Below are 15334 nucleotides of genomic sequence, written 5' to 3'. Positions count from 1 at the left end.
AAAACACGCACACACACAACAACAACACACGCACACACACAACAAAACACACACACAACAACAAAACACACACAACAAAACATGCACACACACACAACAAAACATGCACACACAACAACAAAACACGCACACACACAACAACAAAACACGCACACACAAGTAAACAATCACAAACAAAACAACAACAAAACACGCACACACACACAACAAAACATGCACACACAACAACAAAACATGCACACACACAACAAAAAACCACGCACACACAAGTAAACAATCACAAACAAAACAACAACAAAACATGCACACACACAACAAAACATGCACACACAACAACAACAACACACAAACACAACAACAAAACACGCACATACACAACAACAAAACACGCACACACACAACAACAAAACACGCACACACGCAACCACAAAACACGCACACAAACACAACAACAAAACACGCACATACACAACAACAAAACACGCACACACACAACAAAACACGCACACACGCAACCACAAAACACGCACACACACAACAACAACAAAACACGCACCCGACATGGGAATTGTCCGCCGAAAGGCAATTTTCCGCCGAAATTGTTTTTGTTCTGTCGAAAAAATAAATAGGGGAGGCAAAAATGGTTCTAAAAACAGATTTTAATGGCAAACTTGAAGCTCAGATGACACCAAATTGCACCATTTGGAGAAAATGTTAAGATGTTTACATAATGTGTGAAGGATGATGCAGTTAAAAACTGATATTAAATGTAAATTAACCTGTGAAAAGTCAGCAAAGTTCAATATCCAAGCATGAAACCCGCACACAATTTCCAAACATCATGCTTTCCTTTCCGACACATGATTCCATCTTTATTTCTTTCTTTATTTGGTGTTTAACGTCGTTTTCAACCACGAAGGTTATATCGCGACGGGGAAAGGAGGGAGAGGGGATAGAGCCACTTGTCAATTGTTTCTTGTTAACAAAAGCACTAATCAAAAAATTGCTCCAGGGGCTTGCAACGTAGTACAATATATTACCTTACTGGGATAATGCAAGTTTCCAGTACAAATGACTTAACATTTCTTACATACTGCTTGACTAAAATCTTTACAAAATTTGTCTATATTCTATACAAGAAACACCTAACAAGGGTAAAAGGAGAAACAGAATCCGTTAGTCGCCTCTTACGACATGCTGGGGAGCATCGGGTAAATTCTTTCTCGTCCCAACCAATATGGGACTCCCCCTAACCTTTTTTTCTTTTTTTCTTTTGTGTTTAACGTAGTTTTAAACCACGAAGGTTATATTGCGACGGCGAAAGGGGGGAGAGGGGATAGAGCCACTTGTCAATTGTTTTTTGTTAACAAAAGCACTAATCAAAAAATTGCTCCAGGGGCTTGCAACGTAGTACAATATATTACCTTACTGGGAGAATGCAAGTTTCCAGTACAAAGGACCTGAGACATACATTGAAGAGATACGAAGCGAGGCCGCTCGCGTGTAACTCTTGGGGTACCGCGCTCGGTCAGCGTGACCTCGCGCGATTGTCAGCCACTCATCCCGTTCCTTGCCTTACATTGTACGTGGAGGCAATGTTTGGGAGCTATTATTATCTTTTGTGCGCAACTTAATTTACTTTCCCTTTCTTTCTTTTCTTTATTGGTGTTTAACGTCGTTTTCAACCATTCAAGGTTATATCGCGACGGGGAAAGGGGGGAGATGGGATAGGGAAAGGGGGGAGATGGGATAGAGCCACTTGTTAATTGTTTCTCGTTCACAAAAGCACTAATCAAAAAATTGCTCCAGAGGCTTGCAACGTATAGTACAATATATGACCTTACTGGGAGAATGCAAGTTTCCAGTACAAAGTTTGTTTGTTTGTTTGTTTATTTGTTGCTTAACGTCCAGCTGACTACGCAGAGCCATATCAGGACGAGGAAGGGGGGGGGGGGGGGGGTGAAGGGGGCCACTTGTCAAGCGATTCCTGTTTACAAATGCACTAACCCATTACTTGTGTCCCAGCAGGCTTTAGTAAAACTAAATTAATACCTACTGGAAGATTACCAGTTTCCAGTATGTTAAAATAGGCTTAACCTATCTACTGCTGGACTTACATCAGAACACTAACAGATTAAACTATACATGAATCGCGAGACAAGCGCCAAGAGAAGAGATTTTTGGAAAAAATACAGGTGAATGAGCAAGAAGGCAGAAAAAAGAAAAGAATTCATGAAGAAAAAGAGAGCATGACAGGAAAGAGGAACCAAAAATCTACCTAACAGCAAACTAGAAAGCTCCTGCGGTTCCAAAAACAGGAAGGGCTTTTAATTTCATAACCGCAGTGCCCCACTGCGGGACCAGTACAAAGGACTTAACATTTCTTACATACTGCTTGACTAAAATCTTTACAAACATTGACTATATTCTATACAAGAAACACTTAACAAGGGTAAAAGGAGAAACAGAATCCGTTAGTCGCCTCTTACGACATGCTGGGGAGCATCGGGTAAATTCATCCCCCTAACCCGCGGGGGGGGGGGGGGGGGGGGGGGGGGGGGGTTACTTTCCCTTAACTAGCAAATGCATTACTGGTGTGTACATTAATCTGTTTGTATAATTTTTGACGCGCTGTAATTAAATTTGATGCTTTTATGTCTCACTCAAGTGGTTCTCGCACTTACACTGGCGTGTGGATACAAAGTTACAAGTTCATAAAGGAGAAATGAGCGAAATTGCTTTCTTTAGGATTCATCTTCTAATCACCAAATGATGCAATAATTTTCTTCTTGTGATTTTCTCTTTCTCTTGAGTGCAAATAATGAACATTTTGCAAGTTTTATTATCTATGATTTTCTATGAAACAGTTATAATTCTTTAAAAACACAACAATTATCAACGTTTACCTTTAAATGGTTATTTTTCTCTAAATTATGGATGCAAAAACGTTTTATTCAACTGTCCATGTTTTGTTTTTTTGTAAAGTAGACACTTGCACAATTATGCATTCTTCCCATACATGATGTCACTTTTATTGTCAATTTATTATTTATATTTTATTTTGGAGTGCAAAGTTTGGTAAATGATAGCTCAGTTCGCAGCCGGCCGGTGCTAGACAGAGGATTACTTGTCCCTGCCGTAGGCGAAGATAACGCGAGCGGGAAGACAGCGCTGCGCATCTCTTCTATCTATGTCTCTGAAAGGACTTAACATTTCTTACATACTGCTTGACTAAAATCTTTACAAAAATTGACTATATTCTATAAAAAAAAAAACCACTTAACAAGGGTAAAAGGAGAAACAGAATCCGTTAGTCCCCTCTTACGACATGCTGGGGAGCATCTGCTAAATTTTTTCTCGTCCCAACCAATATGGGACTCCCCCTAACCCGCGGGGGGGTAATACTTCTACAACCAAAGTGTAAATGTTACGATGTTTACATAATGTGTGAAGGATGATGCAGTTAAAAACTGATATTAAATGTAAATTAACCTGTGACAAGTCAGCAAAGTTCAATATTCAAGCAAGAAACCCGCACACAATTTCCAAACATCATGCTTTCCTTTCCGACACATAAATCCATCCAGGTGAAAACAATGATGTGAACGCCAAAACATGGTAGGGTTGTATTTTACAAGCAAGCCTAACACCAACAAAACATGGTGTTAATAGGCATTTGAGTAAGCTGTAACACCAACACAACATGGTGTTAATAGGCATTTGAGCAAGCTGTAACACCAACATAACATAGTGTTGATAGGCATTTGAGCAAGCTGTAACACCAACATAACATGGTGTTAATAGGCATTTGAGCAAGCTGTAACACCAAAAAAACATGGGGTGCTGTATGTTACACCATCAATAACATGATGTTAATAACATTACAAGCAAGCTTTGACACCACCAACACAAGGAGTTTTGTAAGTCTACAATAACATGAGGTTACTTGGACTGAGTTAAACCAAAGCTTTAACTCTATCATAACTTGAAGTGTTGCATGTTACAGCATGTCTGTAACATAAGATAAGATAAGATAAGACAACTTTAATGTCCATTTTCATTTGACACAAACAAGGATTTTTTTCTTTTGGCACCACATCACCTTTCTAATAAGACAAACACACAATAATAAAGCATAATCAAACATAAGTACACTACTAAGATTTACTTATATATAACAGTCGCATAAACCTCACACACACACACACACACACACACACACACACACACACACACACATTTTCTTTCTTTATTTGGTGTTTAACATCGTTTTCAACCATTCAAGGTTATACATGGGTGGGAGCCCAAAATGTTGCTGGGACTGAACATTTTGGAAGGTCGGGGTCCAGGGGCCGCTAAGGCTCCGGCGGGGTGCAGGGGCAGCGCCCTTGCTGGGGGTCTGGAGGGGCAGAAAGTAAATAAACAATAATTAATAATTAATTAATTCAAACAATTTAATTTAATTTAATTTCTTTATTAATTAGTAATAATTTCCCCCAGCCGAAAGTGAATTTTAGCATTTTAGGGAGGGTTTAGGTGGCCTCTCCTGACTTTAAATTTTAGATCAAACTAGCTTAAAGCCCCCCCCCCCCCCCCCCTCCCCCCAAAAAAAGTCTGTTTACCGTATCCCGACCGACCCTATTTTTTCGCGCAACCCTAGACTTTTTTGGCATTTGGGAGAAAAAAAGGGTGGTTTTTTTGGCAAAATAACTTAAAAATATGTTTTTTTGGGGGAAAAAAAAGAAAAAAATAGATCCCGACCTACCGACCCTTTTTGTTTTGCCTATGTTGCCTGATATATATATACATCTTGTAACCTTAAAGGTTTTTGTAACTGACCAGCTGAAAATTAATTTTAGCATTTGATGGCATTAAAACTGCCAGGACTGAACATTTTGGAAGGCCGGGGTCCAGGGGCCGCTAAGGCTCCGGCAGGGTGCAGGGGCAGCGCCCTTGCTGGGGGGGTCAAGGGGGGCAGTGCCCCCCAGCCGAAAATGATTTTTAGCATTTTAGGGAGGGTTTAGGTGGCCTCTCCCAACTTGTAAATTTTAGAACAAACAAGCTTTTTGGAGATGCATAACATATGCATCTTGTAAACTTGAAGGTTTTTGTAACTGACCAGCTGAAAATTAATTTTAGCATTTCATGAGGGGGCAATTTGAGCCTCTGCTGGCTTTAAAACTGATAATAGCAAACAAAAACAACAACAAATGGGGGAGGGAAGGGGGTAGGGGGGGGGGGTGAAGGAGAGAATGCACAAAATCAAAAACCTCTATACTTGAAGATGTTTGGTTGTATCACTCTTGCTAGGAGGTCTACAAAAACAAGTGGTAAACACATTTCAAGAAGGGCCTTTAGAAGCTCCTATAAGCTTAAACAAAATCTGAAAATTGGAGATGCACAAAAGTAAAAAATCTTGTAAACTTGAAGGTTTTTGTAACTAACCAGCTGAAAGTGAATTTTTAGCAATTCAAGAGTTGCTATTTAAGCCTCTCCTGGCTTTACAACTGAAAACAGTACACACTTGGTTTTTTTTGGGAGGGGGATGAATGCACAAAATCAAAAACCTCTATACTTGAAGGTGTTTGGTTGCATCACTCTTGCTAGGGGGTCTAAACAAACAAGTGATAAACAAATTTCAAGAAGGGCTTTAGAAGCGGCTTAAACAAAAACTTAAAATTGGAGATGCACATAATTAAAAAATCTTGTAAACTTGAAGGTATTTGATTTCATCACCTACTTTTCTCTTTGTTTAAAACAAATGTTTACTGCATTAAAGGAAAATCGCCATGCAAACAAAGCAAACACAGAAAATAAGTCACCTCCCTTGTACTACACATCTTTACTTGTAGCTTATGATTTTATCATTGCAGGTGGTATATTCTCAAATAATTGTTGAACCATAGCTTGAACCAAATGAGAAACAAGTTTCAAGTCAGTTTGTTTCAATTCAACACCTTTAAAAAGGCTAACTGCTCAGGTTATAAAAGAAGAAGGTTTAGACAAAAAGAGAAACCACCAGAGTTATATCCCTTGCTAATGCTATTCAGTCTTCTGATGCTGCTTTTCAATTCATCATTTCAGGAGTTATATTCTAAATTTATTGTTGAATCATTGCTTGAATTAAAAGAGAAATATGTTTAAATTAAGCGTGTTTCACTTGCAAACTTTCTAAAGGACTCAATGTATCAGAATGTAAATATCACTAGTTCACAGATTAGGAATACCATTTTTTTCTACCACACCACTTAAGGTCTCTGAATCCCTGCACTGAAGTGGGGTATATAAAGTTGTGGGCTCCTTAGCGTATCACCAACTTGTCCCAAATAGAACTAGTTTCTGTGAGGACGTTAACTCCCCCCTTTAGTTTCCAGAGCACCCCTGGGGGCCCGGGTAGCTCAGGTGGTAGAGCACTGCACTTGTGATCGAAAGGTCGCTGGTTCGAATCCGGGCCGGGACGGACACAGGTCAACCTTATGTGCAGACCCAGAGACGGTATCCATCTCCCTCCCCCGTGTCACCACAGTGGCATGTAAAAGACCTCGGTCATTCTGCCATAAGTGCAGATGGCTGATACCACCTAAACACGCATACACTTGTGTATATCATCTAAAGTCGGGTTAAAACCCAGGAACATGCCCCTAATGGTTTTACGTGAGGGCGTAAAACTTGAATTTCATGTGCACGATAAAGATCCCAGGGTCACAGCAAAAGCCTCAGGCCTTGGAAACACGAATACATGCATGCAAAAATATGAAGCCCGGGTATCCGTTCGGCCAACAGTCAATAAAGTAACCATTTCAGCACTGACCCAAGACGACCTAACCCGGTCCCTAGCCCAGTTCAGTTCTCCTCGAGCAGCCAGCAGCCAGCTGTCATGAACATTAGTAATTATATTAATGGGTGAAAATTACTAATTTTTAGTTTTGGCACAAGTAAGCCGTCAGGAAGCGAGCCAAAACTGAAAATTAGACATTAACACTTGAAAATTAGTTATTAACACGTGAAAATTAGTAATTAACACTTGAAAATTTGTAATTTTCACGTCATAATTGTAATTTTCTTGTGAAAATTAGTAACTTTCACGGGTTAATTACTAATTTTTAGTTTTGGCGCTAGTAAGCCCTCATAACATTTGCCAGGATGACATGACATAGCTGCTCCCTACATCTCACTCAATTTGGTCAATTTGGTAATGGTGAAAGGTAGTTGACCTTCTGTACACAGAACGGATTAACAAAAAAAAGGTAAAAAGAGAAATTCAAGTTTTACGCCCCTCATGGCAAAGCCATTAGGGGCATGTTCCCGGGTTTTAACCCGACTTTAGATGATATACACATGTGTATGCGTGTTCAGGTGTTATCAGTCATCTGCACTTATGGCAGAATGACCAAGGTCTTTTACGTGCCACTGTGGTGACACGGGGGAGGGAGATGGATACTGTCTCTGGGTCTGCACATAAGGTTGACCTGTGTCCGTCCCGGCCCGGATTCGAACCAGCGACCTTTCGATCACAAGTCCAGTGCTTTACCATTTGAGCTACCCGTGCCCCTCTAAGGTAAAAAAAAAAAAAAATTCAAAAAAAAAATCCAAATTTTTTCCTGGGACGGAAATCCGTCAGGGACGGAAGAAATCCCACCCCTGGTTATATCGCGACGGGGAAAGGGGGGGAGATGGGATAGGGGAAAGGGGGGAGATGGGATAGGGGAAAGGGATGTATTGCTAATATGAGAGTCAACTGCAGCCTGTGTTTCTTGTGTCTGTATCTCTTGTTTCAGCCAGGTACGACTATGAGTGTTGACTGCAGTATGTGTTGGGGGTGTCTGTATCTCTTGTTTCAGCATCGTGTCAGGGGTTAAAATGAGACCTATTTTTAAACCCGAGTTCAGGATGCGGCGGGCAGTGATATTCATACCATGCTTTTTCTCCTCTTTATGTGTAAACATGTGTCGCTTTAAAGAACCACATTGCAAGAACCTGGAACCACAATCGCTGCATACATGTTTTTTCTACCCTGTATGTGTAAACATGTGTCGCTTCAAATTACCAGACCACAAGAAGGGCAAAGCCCATACGACTCACATGCTTGACCTTCTGCTTTACACATTTTTTCCTACCAAAATACATGTGACCGTCAAGGTCATCCAAGGTCATGCAACACAAAGCTGTTAATTCAAGACGTACAATGGTGCTTATTGGCTCTTTCTACCATGAGATATGGTCACTTTTAGTGGTTCACTACCTTATTTTGGTCACATTTCATAAGGGTCAAAGTGACCTTGACCATGATCATATGGGACCAAATGTGTTTCATGATGAAAGCATAACATGTGCCCCACATAATTTTTAAGTTTGAAACAGTTATCTTCCATAGTTCAGGGTCAAGGTCACTTCAAAATATGTATACAATCCAACTTTGAAGAGCTCCTGTGACCTTGACCTTGAAGCAAGGTAACCAAACTGGTATCAAAAGATGGGGCTTACTTTGCCCTATATATCATATATAGGTGAGGCATTCAATCTCAAAAACTTCAGAGAAAATGGGAAAAATGGGAAAAATAGCTGTTTTTTAGACAACATTTATGGCCCCTGCGACCTTGACCTTGAAGCAAGGTCAAGATGCTATGTATGTTTTTTGGGGCCTTGTCATCATACACCATCTTGCCAAATTTGGTACTGATAGACTGAATAGTGTCCAAGAAATATCCAACGTTAAAGTTTTCCGGCCGGCCGGACGACTCGGGTGAGTACATAGACTCACTTTTGCTTCGCATGTGAGTCAATAAAAACCTGGCACCACACTCATTGCATGCATGTTTTTTCTCCCCTGTATGTGTTACCATGTGTCGCTTCAAATAAGAAGACAGTTTGAAACTAGCATCACCTGGAAGCACAATCGCTGCATACATGTTTTTTCTACCCTGTATGTGTAAACATGTGTTTCCTCAAAGAACCAGTCCGTAAAAACATGGCACTACACTCATTGCATGCATGCTTTTTCTCCCCTGTATGTGTTAACATGTGCTGCTTCAAATTACAAGACCGTAAAAACTTGGCACCACACTCAATGCATGCATGTTTTTTCTCCCCTTTACGTGTTAACATAAGTTGCTTCAAATCACCAGACCGTAAAAACCTGGCACCACAATGGTTGCATACATGCTTTTTCTCCCCTGTATGTGTTAACATGTGTTGCTTCAAATAAGAAGACAGTTTGAAACTAGCATCACACTCAGTACACTCATACTTTTTCTACCCTCTATGTGTTAACATGTGTTGCTTTAAATGAAAAGACCGTAAAAACCTGGCACCACACTCATTGCATGCATGCTTTTTCTCCCCTGTATGTGTTAACATGTGTTGCTTCAAAGAACAAAACCGCAAAAACATGGCACCACACTCATTGCATGCATGCTTTTTCTCCCCTGTATGTGTTAAAACGTGTCGCTTCAAATAAGAAGAGCGTTTGAAACTAGCATCACACTCAGTACACTCATATTTTCTCTCCCCTCTATGTGTTAACATGTGTAGCTTCAAACAACCAGACCGTAAAAACCTGGCACCACACTCATTGCATAAATGCTTTTTCTCCCCTGTGTGTAATAAAATGTGTTGCTTCAAATAACCAGACCGTAAAAACCTGGCACCACACTCAATGCATGCATGCTTTTTCTCCCCTGTGTGTTTTAACATGTGTTGCTTCAAACAACCAGACCGTAAAAAACTGGCACCACACTCAATGCATGCATGCTTTTTCTCCCCTGTATGTGTTAACATGTGTTTCTTCAAATCACCAGACCGTAAAAACATGGCACCACACTCATTGCAAGCTTGCTTTTTCTCCCCTGTATGTGTTAACATGTGTCGCTTCAAATAAGAAGACAGTTTGAAACTAGCATCACACTCAGTACACTCATACTTTTTCTCCCCTGTATGTGTTGACATGTGTTGCTTCAAATTACTAGACAGTAAAAACCTGGCACCACACTCAGTACACTCATACTTTCTCTCCCCTCTATGTTTTAACATGTGTTGCTTCAAACAACCAGACCGTAAAAACTTGGCACCACACTCATTGCATAAATGCTTTTTCTCCCCTGTGTGTGTTAACATGTGTCGCTTCAAACAACCAGACCGTAAAAACCTGGCACCACACTCATTGCATGCATGCTTTTTCTCCCCTGTGTGTGTTAACATGTGTTGCTTCAAACAACCAGACCGTAAAAACCTGGCACCACATTCATTGCATGCATGCTTTTTCTCCCCTGTATGTGTTAACATGTGTTGCTTCAAAGAAAAAGACCGTAAAAACAAGGCACTACACTCATTGCATGCATGCTTTTTCTCCCCTGTATGTGTTAACATGTGTTGCTTCAAATGACCAGACCGTAAATACCTGGCACCACACTCATTGCATGCATGCTTTTTCTCCCCTGTACGTGTTGTAATCACAACCTGCTGCTTCTTGTGACCTGAACACGGGAATGTGGTGCCAGACATTGGAACTGGATCTGGTTCACGTCTCTCATTTAGTTCTAATCTACCCATGCTTTGAGTTTCTGTTATCCATCTCCCTCGTTTCAGCCAGGTGTCACAGTGAGTGTTCACTGCAGTCTGTGTTTTCGGTGTCTGTATCTCTTGGTTCAGCCATGTATTGTTAATATGAGAGTCAACTGCAGCCTGTGTTTCTTGTGTCTGTATCTCTTGTTTCAGCCAGGTATCGCTATGAGTGTCGACTGCAGTCCGTGTTTCTGGTGTCTCTATCTCTTGTTTCAGCCAGGTATCACTGTGAGTGTTGACTGCAGTCTGTGTTTCTAGTGTTTGTATTTCTTGTTTCAGCCAATTATGACTGCAATTGTCGACTGCAGTCTGTATTTCTGGTGTCTGAATCTCTGGTTTCAGCCAGGCATCGCTGTGCCCATTAACTGCAGCTTTTCCGTCCAGTGACTGCACTGTAGGCATGGTAGCTGTGTTGACTGCAGCTTTTCCGTCCAATGACTGCACTGTAGGCATGGTAGCTGTGTTGACTGCAGGTTTTCCGTCCAATGACTGCACTGTAGGCATGGTAGCTGTGTTGACTGCAGCTTTTCCGCCCAATGACTGCACTGCAGCCATGGTAGCTGTTTTGACCTCCCTGTCAGGCACTGAAAGGAATGCAAGTGATATAAGTGATGCAAATTAGTATCTACAGAGACTGTAGAGTACACAGAGACGCTTCATACGGCGCTGATAATTGAAACAGGAAGCCCTGTGGCGCCACCACGCGGACACATGTAAAAACCTACTTTCGCTTTCCACAGCAGTAGCGATATCGTGCAACACAACCATAGCCACATCATAAAGAAAACACATCGGGGCATGGTCTTTGTGTGTGTGTGTGTGTGTGTGTGTGTGTGTGTGTGTGTGTGTGTGTGTGTGTGTGTTTAACTGACTCAAAGAGAGAGAGAGAGGAGAGAGAGAGAGAGAGAGAGAGAGAGAGAGAGAGAGAGAGAGAGAGAGCTTTGTAAACAAGAAATAAGAAAATCATCGATCGATCAAGATTCTTTAATTAAAGTCAACTTGGTCACGAGAACATGGGTGCAACTGCTGGAAAATGAAAAAACTGAAAAGGCCGTGGTCCAGGGGCCGGTAAGGCCCCGGCGGGGAGCAGGGGCAGCGCCCTTGCTGGGGGTCCATGCAGGGGGCAGCGCCCCCCACCCACAAACAAATTTTCGCATTTCAGGGAGGATTTGAATGGCCTCTTTTGACTCTAAATCTATTTCAGAACAAACAGGCTTTGCAGATACGCATAATATGAACAATCTTGTAAACTTGAAGGTATTTGTAACCACCCAGCCAAAAATGAATTTTAGCATTTCAAAAGGGGCTATTTGAGCTTCTCCTGGTTTTAAAACTGAAAACAGCAACAAACCTCTATACTTGAAGGTGTTTGGTTGCATCACTCTTGCTAAAGGGTCTACAAAAAACAAGGTCAACACATTTGAAGAAGGATTTTAGAAGCCTCTCCTTGCTATCTTTCTTTATTTGGTGTTCAACGTCGTTTTCAACCACGACGGGTTCTATCGCAATGGGGAAAGGGGGAAGATGGGATAGAGCCATTTGTTCTTTCTTTATTTGGTGTTTAACGTCGTTTTCAACCACGAAGGGTTCTATCGCGACGGGGAAATGGGGAAGATGGGATAGAGCCACTTGTTCTTTCTTTATTTGGTGTTTAACGTCGTTTTGAACCACGAAGGGTTCTATCGTGACGGGGAAAGGGGGAAGATGGGATAGAGCCACTTGTCAATTGTTTCTTGTTCACAAAAGCACCAATCAAAAATTTGCTCCAGGGGCTTGCAACGTAGTACACTATTTTTACCTTACTGGGAGAATGCAAGTTTCCAGTACAAAGGACTTAACATTTCTTACATACTGCTTGACTAAAATCTTTACAAACATTGACTATATTCTATACAAGAAACACTTAACAAGGGTAAAAGGAGAAACAAAATCCATTAGTCGCCTCTTACGACATGCTAGGGAGCATCGGGTAAATTCTTCCCCCTAACCCGCGGGAGGTCTCTCCTTGCTAACAAAAACTTAAAATTGGAGATTCCCAAATTAAAAATCTTGTAAACTTGAAGGTGATTGATTTTATCACCTAGTTTTGTCTTTGATTTAAAAAATGTTAACTGAATTAAAGGAAAATTACCATGCTAACAAAAAGTGTTCACAAACACAGGAAATTACAGTCACCTCCCTTGTATTATTCTTTACTTGAAGCTTATGAATTTATCATTTCAGGAGGTAAATTCTCAAATAATTGTTGAAACATAGCTTCAACCAAATGAGAAACAAGTTTCAAGTCACTGAGTTTCAGACCTGTTTACCCTAAACCCGAGCCAAGAGTACTTTCCCAAAAAGTTGAGTGTATTTTTCAAAAAGTTAGTGTACTTTGCAAGCAAAGCCATATGGGCTAGGGAAAATGTACGCGTGGGTGCAAACGTGTTTGTGTAAGAATAGCATGTCTTGTGAAAACCTTCAGAATTTAACTCCTTCCATTACAACAGGGATAAAACAATTTTATTTACCTGTCAGTTTATAGCATTATAACCAGTGTCTTCCAAACAGATTGATAATGAAAAGATGAAGCTTGTGAAATATTACAACTGCGGTTGACAGTGGCAAGTTCATTTTTACAATCATCTCAGAAAACCTTGCTTCAGCACGGACTACAGCCTTTTCTTCTGGCAGGATTTGCTTTGCAGGAATGAACTTCATAATTCCTTGGCAGCTTTCAACGGATTTCTTTGCAGCAACCATGTCCAGGTGAGTTTTGGAAATGCAGTGTCGTTCGATGTCATATTTCCCAGCATGGGCAACGGAGAAATCTGATTTACAATACTTGCAGTGTGCATGACGTTTTCCCATAGTAGACTCCACCATTCCTGGCTCTTTCTTATATTTCTCCAAGAAAATCTGCTGCTTCTGCTGTTTAGACTTGGTACAGTAATCCGAAACTGACACATTAATTTTACCGCTTCATTTTGCCACGATTGTCCAGACTCGCACGTGCCAACAACTGAACAAGGTTTCCACAGCTGAAGACTCGCTGTCATGGTTATCTCTCTTAGACCGAACCCCGTATCAGTTGTACCATCCCGTAATCAGCACACCAACACCGGAAAACGTATTCTAGATTTTTTCTTATGCGTATTTTGTGCGTGTGTCGCGTATTTGCGTACCGGTAATAATTTGGCGTACAAAATACGCCCAAATCGTACTGGTAAACAGGTCTGGAGTTTGTTTCAATTGAATACTTTCAAAAGGGCTAACTGCTCAGGTTAAAAAAAGAAGAAGGTTTAGGCAAAAACGGAAGGGTTAAGTTACACATGCATTTTTCATCGCACAAGTTTGGTATAGCAAAATCTATTGAATAGGAGCTTTTTAATACAAATGAATCGTCGCGATATAACCTTCGTGGTTGAAAACGACGTTAAACACCAAATAAAGAAAGAAAGAATACAAATGAATTGTTTGCTTCATGGGTAACATTTGAATTATAATGGAAAATTTCTAAAGTAAATTTTCATTTGATTAATATACTTACCTGAATCACATTAGCATTGAGTTCACTTGAGATGCTTATCACTGAAAAACGCTACCCGTCTAAATATTTCTAAAGGGAAGCAACCCCATCACCAAAACGAAAGCGAAAGTAGCTTTGGTAATGAACATGCACACCGGGAGTTACCTCCCCTATTGGTGTGTGCCACGTCACTTCCTATAACTCCACGTGGCTACCCTTCATACGGCTTTAAATAAACCTTAAAACCATACGCGGGGCAGGCGGGAGGGAATACAATATGTGATTCGGGTAAGTATATTAATCAAATGAAAATTTACTTTAGAAATTTTCCATTAAATTACATATTCTTAATCCGAATCACATTAGCAGATAAAATCAACAAGGCGGTGGGAAAGAAAAATCTAACTCACTCTAAAAACCTTGCCAGAAAGTGGCCCCATGCCAACAAGGCAGGAAGGGCCCGGTGGAAAGAAAATTCTAACTCACACTAATCCTTAGCCAGGAACTGGCCCGCTGCCAACAAATCAGGAAGGGATCGGAGAAACGTCCTGATTGACAGCCAAGGAGTCTCTAAATAAAAACAAGAAGAGCAAACGCTCGATCGAGTCACTTTCGCAGTTCTGAATATTATATGAGGCATCAGATGGACAGGAAGAAATTGCTATTCACAACACAATGCATACCTGAAGCATACCTGTGACCTTGAAAAAGGTCAAAGGTCACCAAAGCAGACGTCAAAGTGTAGAGGTCACTGGGAGTCACGTTCACATAAAATTTGAGCCCGGTCACTTTTATAGTTTCCGAGAAAAGCCCAACGTTAAGTTGTGTGTTGCCGAACAGAAAAGGCTAGTTATCTCCCTTGTTTTTCTGATAACGTTCGTAAAAGGCTACAGAAGTAAATACTTTGATGTAAAGAATAATCCTACAAAGTTTCAATCACATCCGATGAACTTTGTCAAAGATATAAAATGTCTAATTTTCCTTTGACGCTGACCTGTGACCTTGAAAAAGGTCAAAGGTCAACGAAACCATCGTTAAAGTGTAGAGGTCATTGGAGGTCACGACTAAACAAAATATGAGCCCGATCGCTTTGATAGTTTCCGAGAAAAGTCCAACGTTAAGGTGGTGTCTACGGACGGCCGGCCGGCCCAGACTAACACTGACCGATTACATAGAGTCACATTTTCTCAAGTGACTCAACAAGAGGCGAAGCCTTCAAGGCTCACGTAAGAAATAGACAACACAGTAACACAAACTCAATCACTC

At 40.9% G+C, this 15334-nt stretch overlaps 1 protein-coding gene and 1 long non-coding RNA gene across 2 annotated transcripts in view; both read right to left on the bottom strand.

Annotated features, from left to right (window-relative positions):
- Positions 1-641: 641 nt before the first annotated feature.
- The window catches only part of LOC138949675 (uncharacterized), a 349293-nt gene continuing 334600 nt past the window's right edge, over positions 642-15334 (bottom strand). The window contains exon 2 of the long non-coding RNA XR_011450393.1: positions 642-1839. This is a non-coding gene — a long non-coding RNA (uncharacterized lncRNA). The remainder of the gene's footprint in view (positions 1840-15334) is intronic.
- Positions 9118-10982, bottom strand: LOC138949647 (zinc finger protein ZFP2-like). Its single transcript, XM_070321438.1, has one exon. The coding sequence runs from the start codon at positions 10960-10962 to the stop codon at positions 9253-9255; it is 1710 nt and encodes a 569-aa protein (XP_070177539.1). The 5' UTR covers positions 10963-10982; the 3' UTR covers positions 9118-9252.

The sequence above is a fragment of the Littorina saxatilis genome, linkage group LG16 (assembly GCF_037325665.1).
Source record: "Littorina saxatilis isolate snail1 linkage group LG16, US_GU_Lsax_2.0, whole genome shotgun sequence".
In the NCBI taxonomy this organism is placed as follows: Eukaryota; Metazoa; Mollusca; class Gastropoda; order Littorinimorpha; family Littorinidae; genus Littorina; species Littorina saxatilis.
This window is presented reverse-complemented; position numbering and strand designations above follow the sequence as displayed.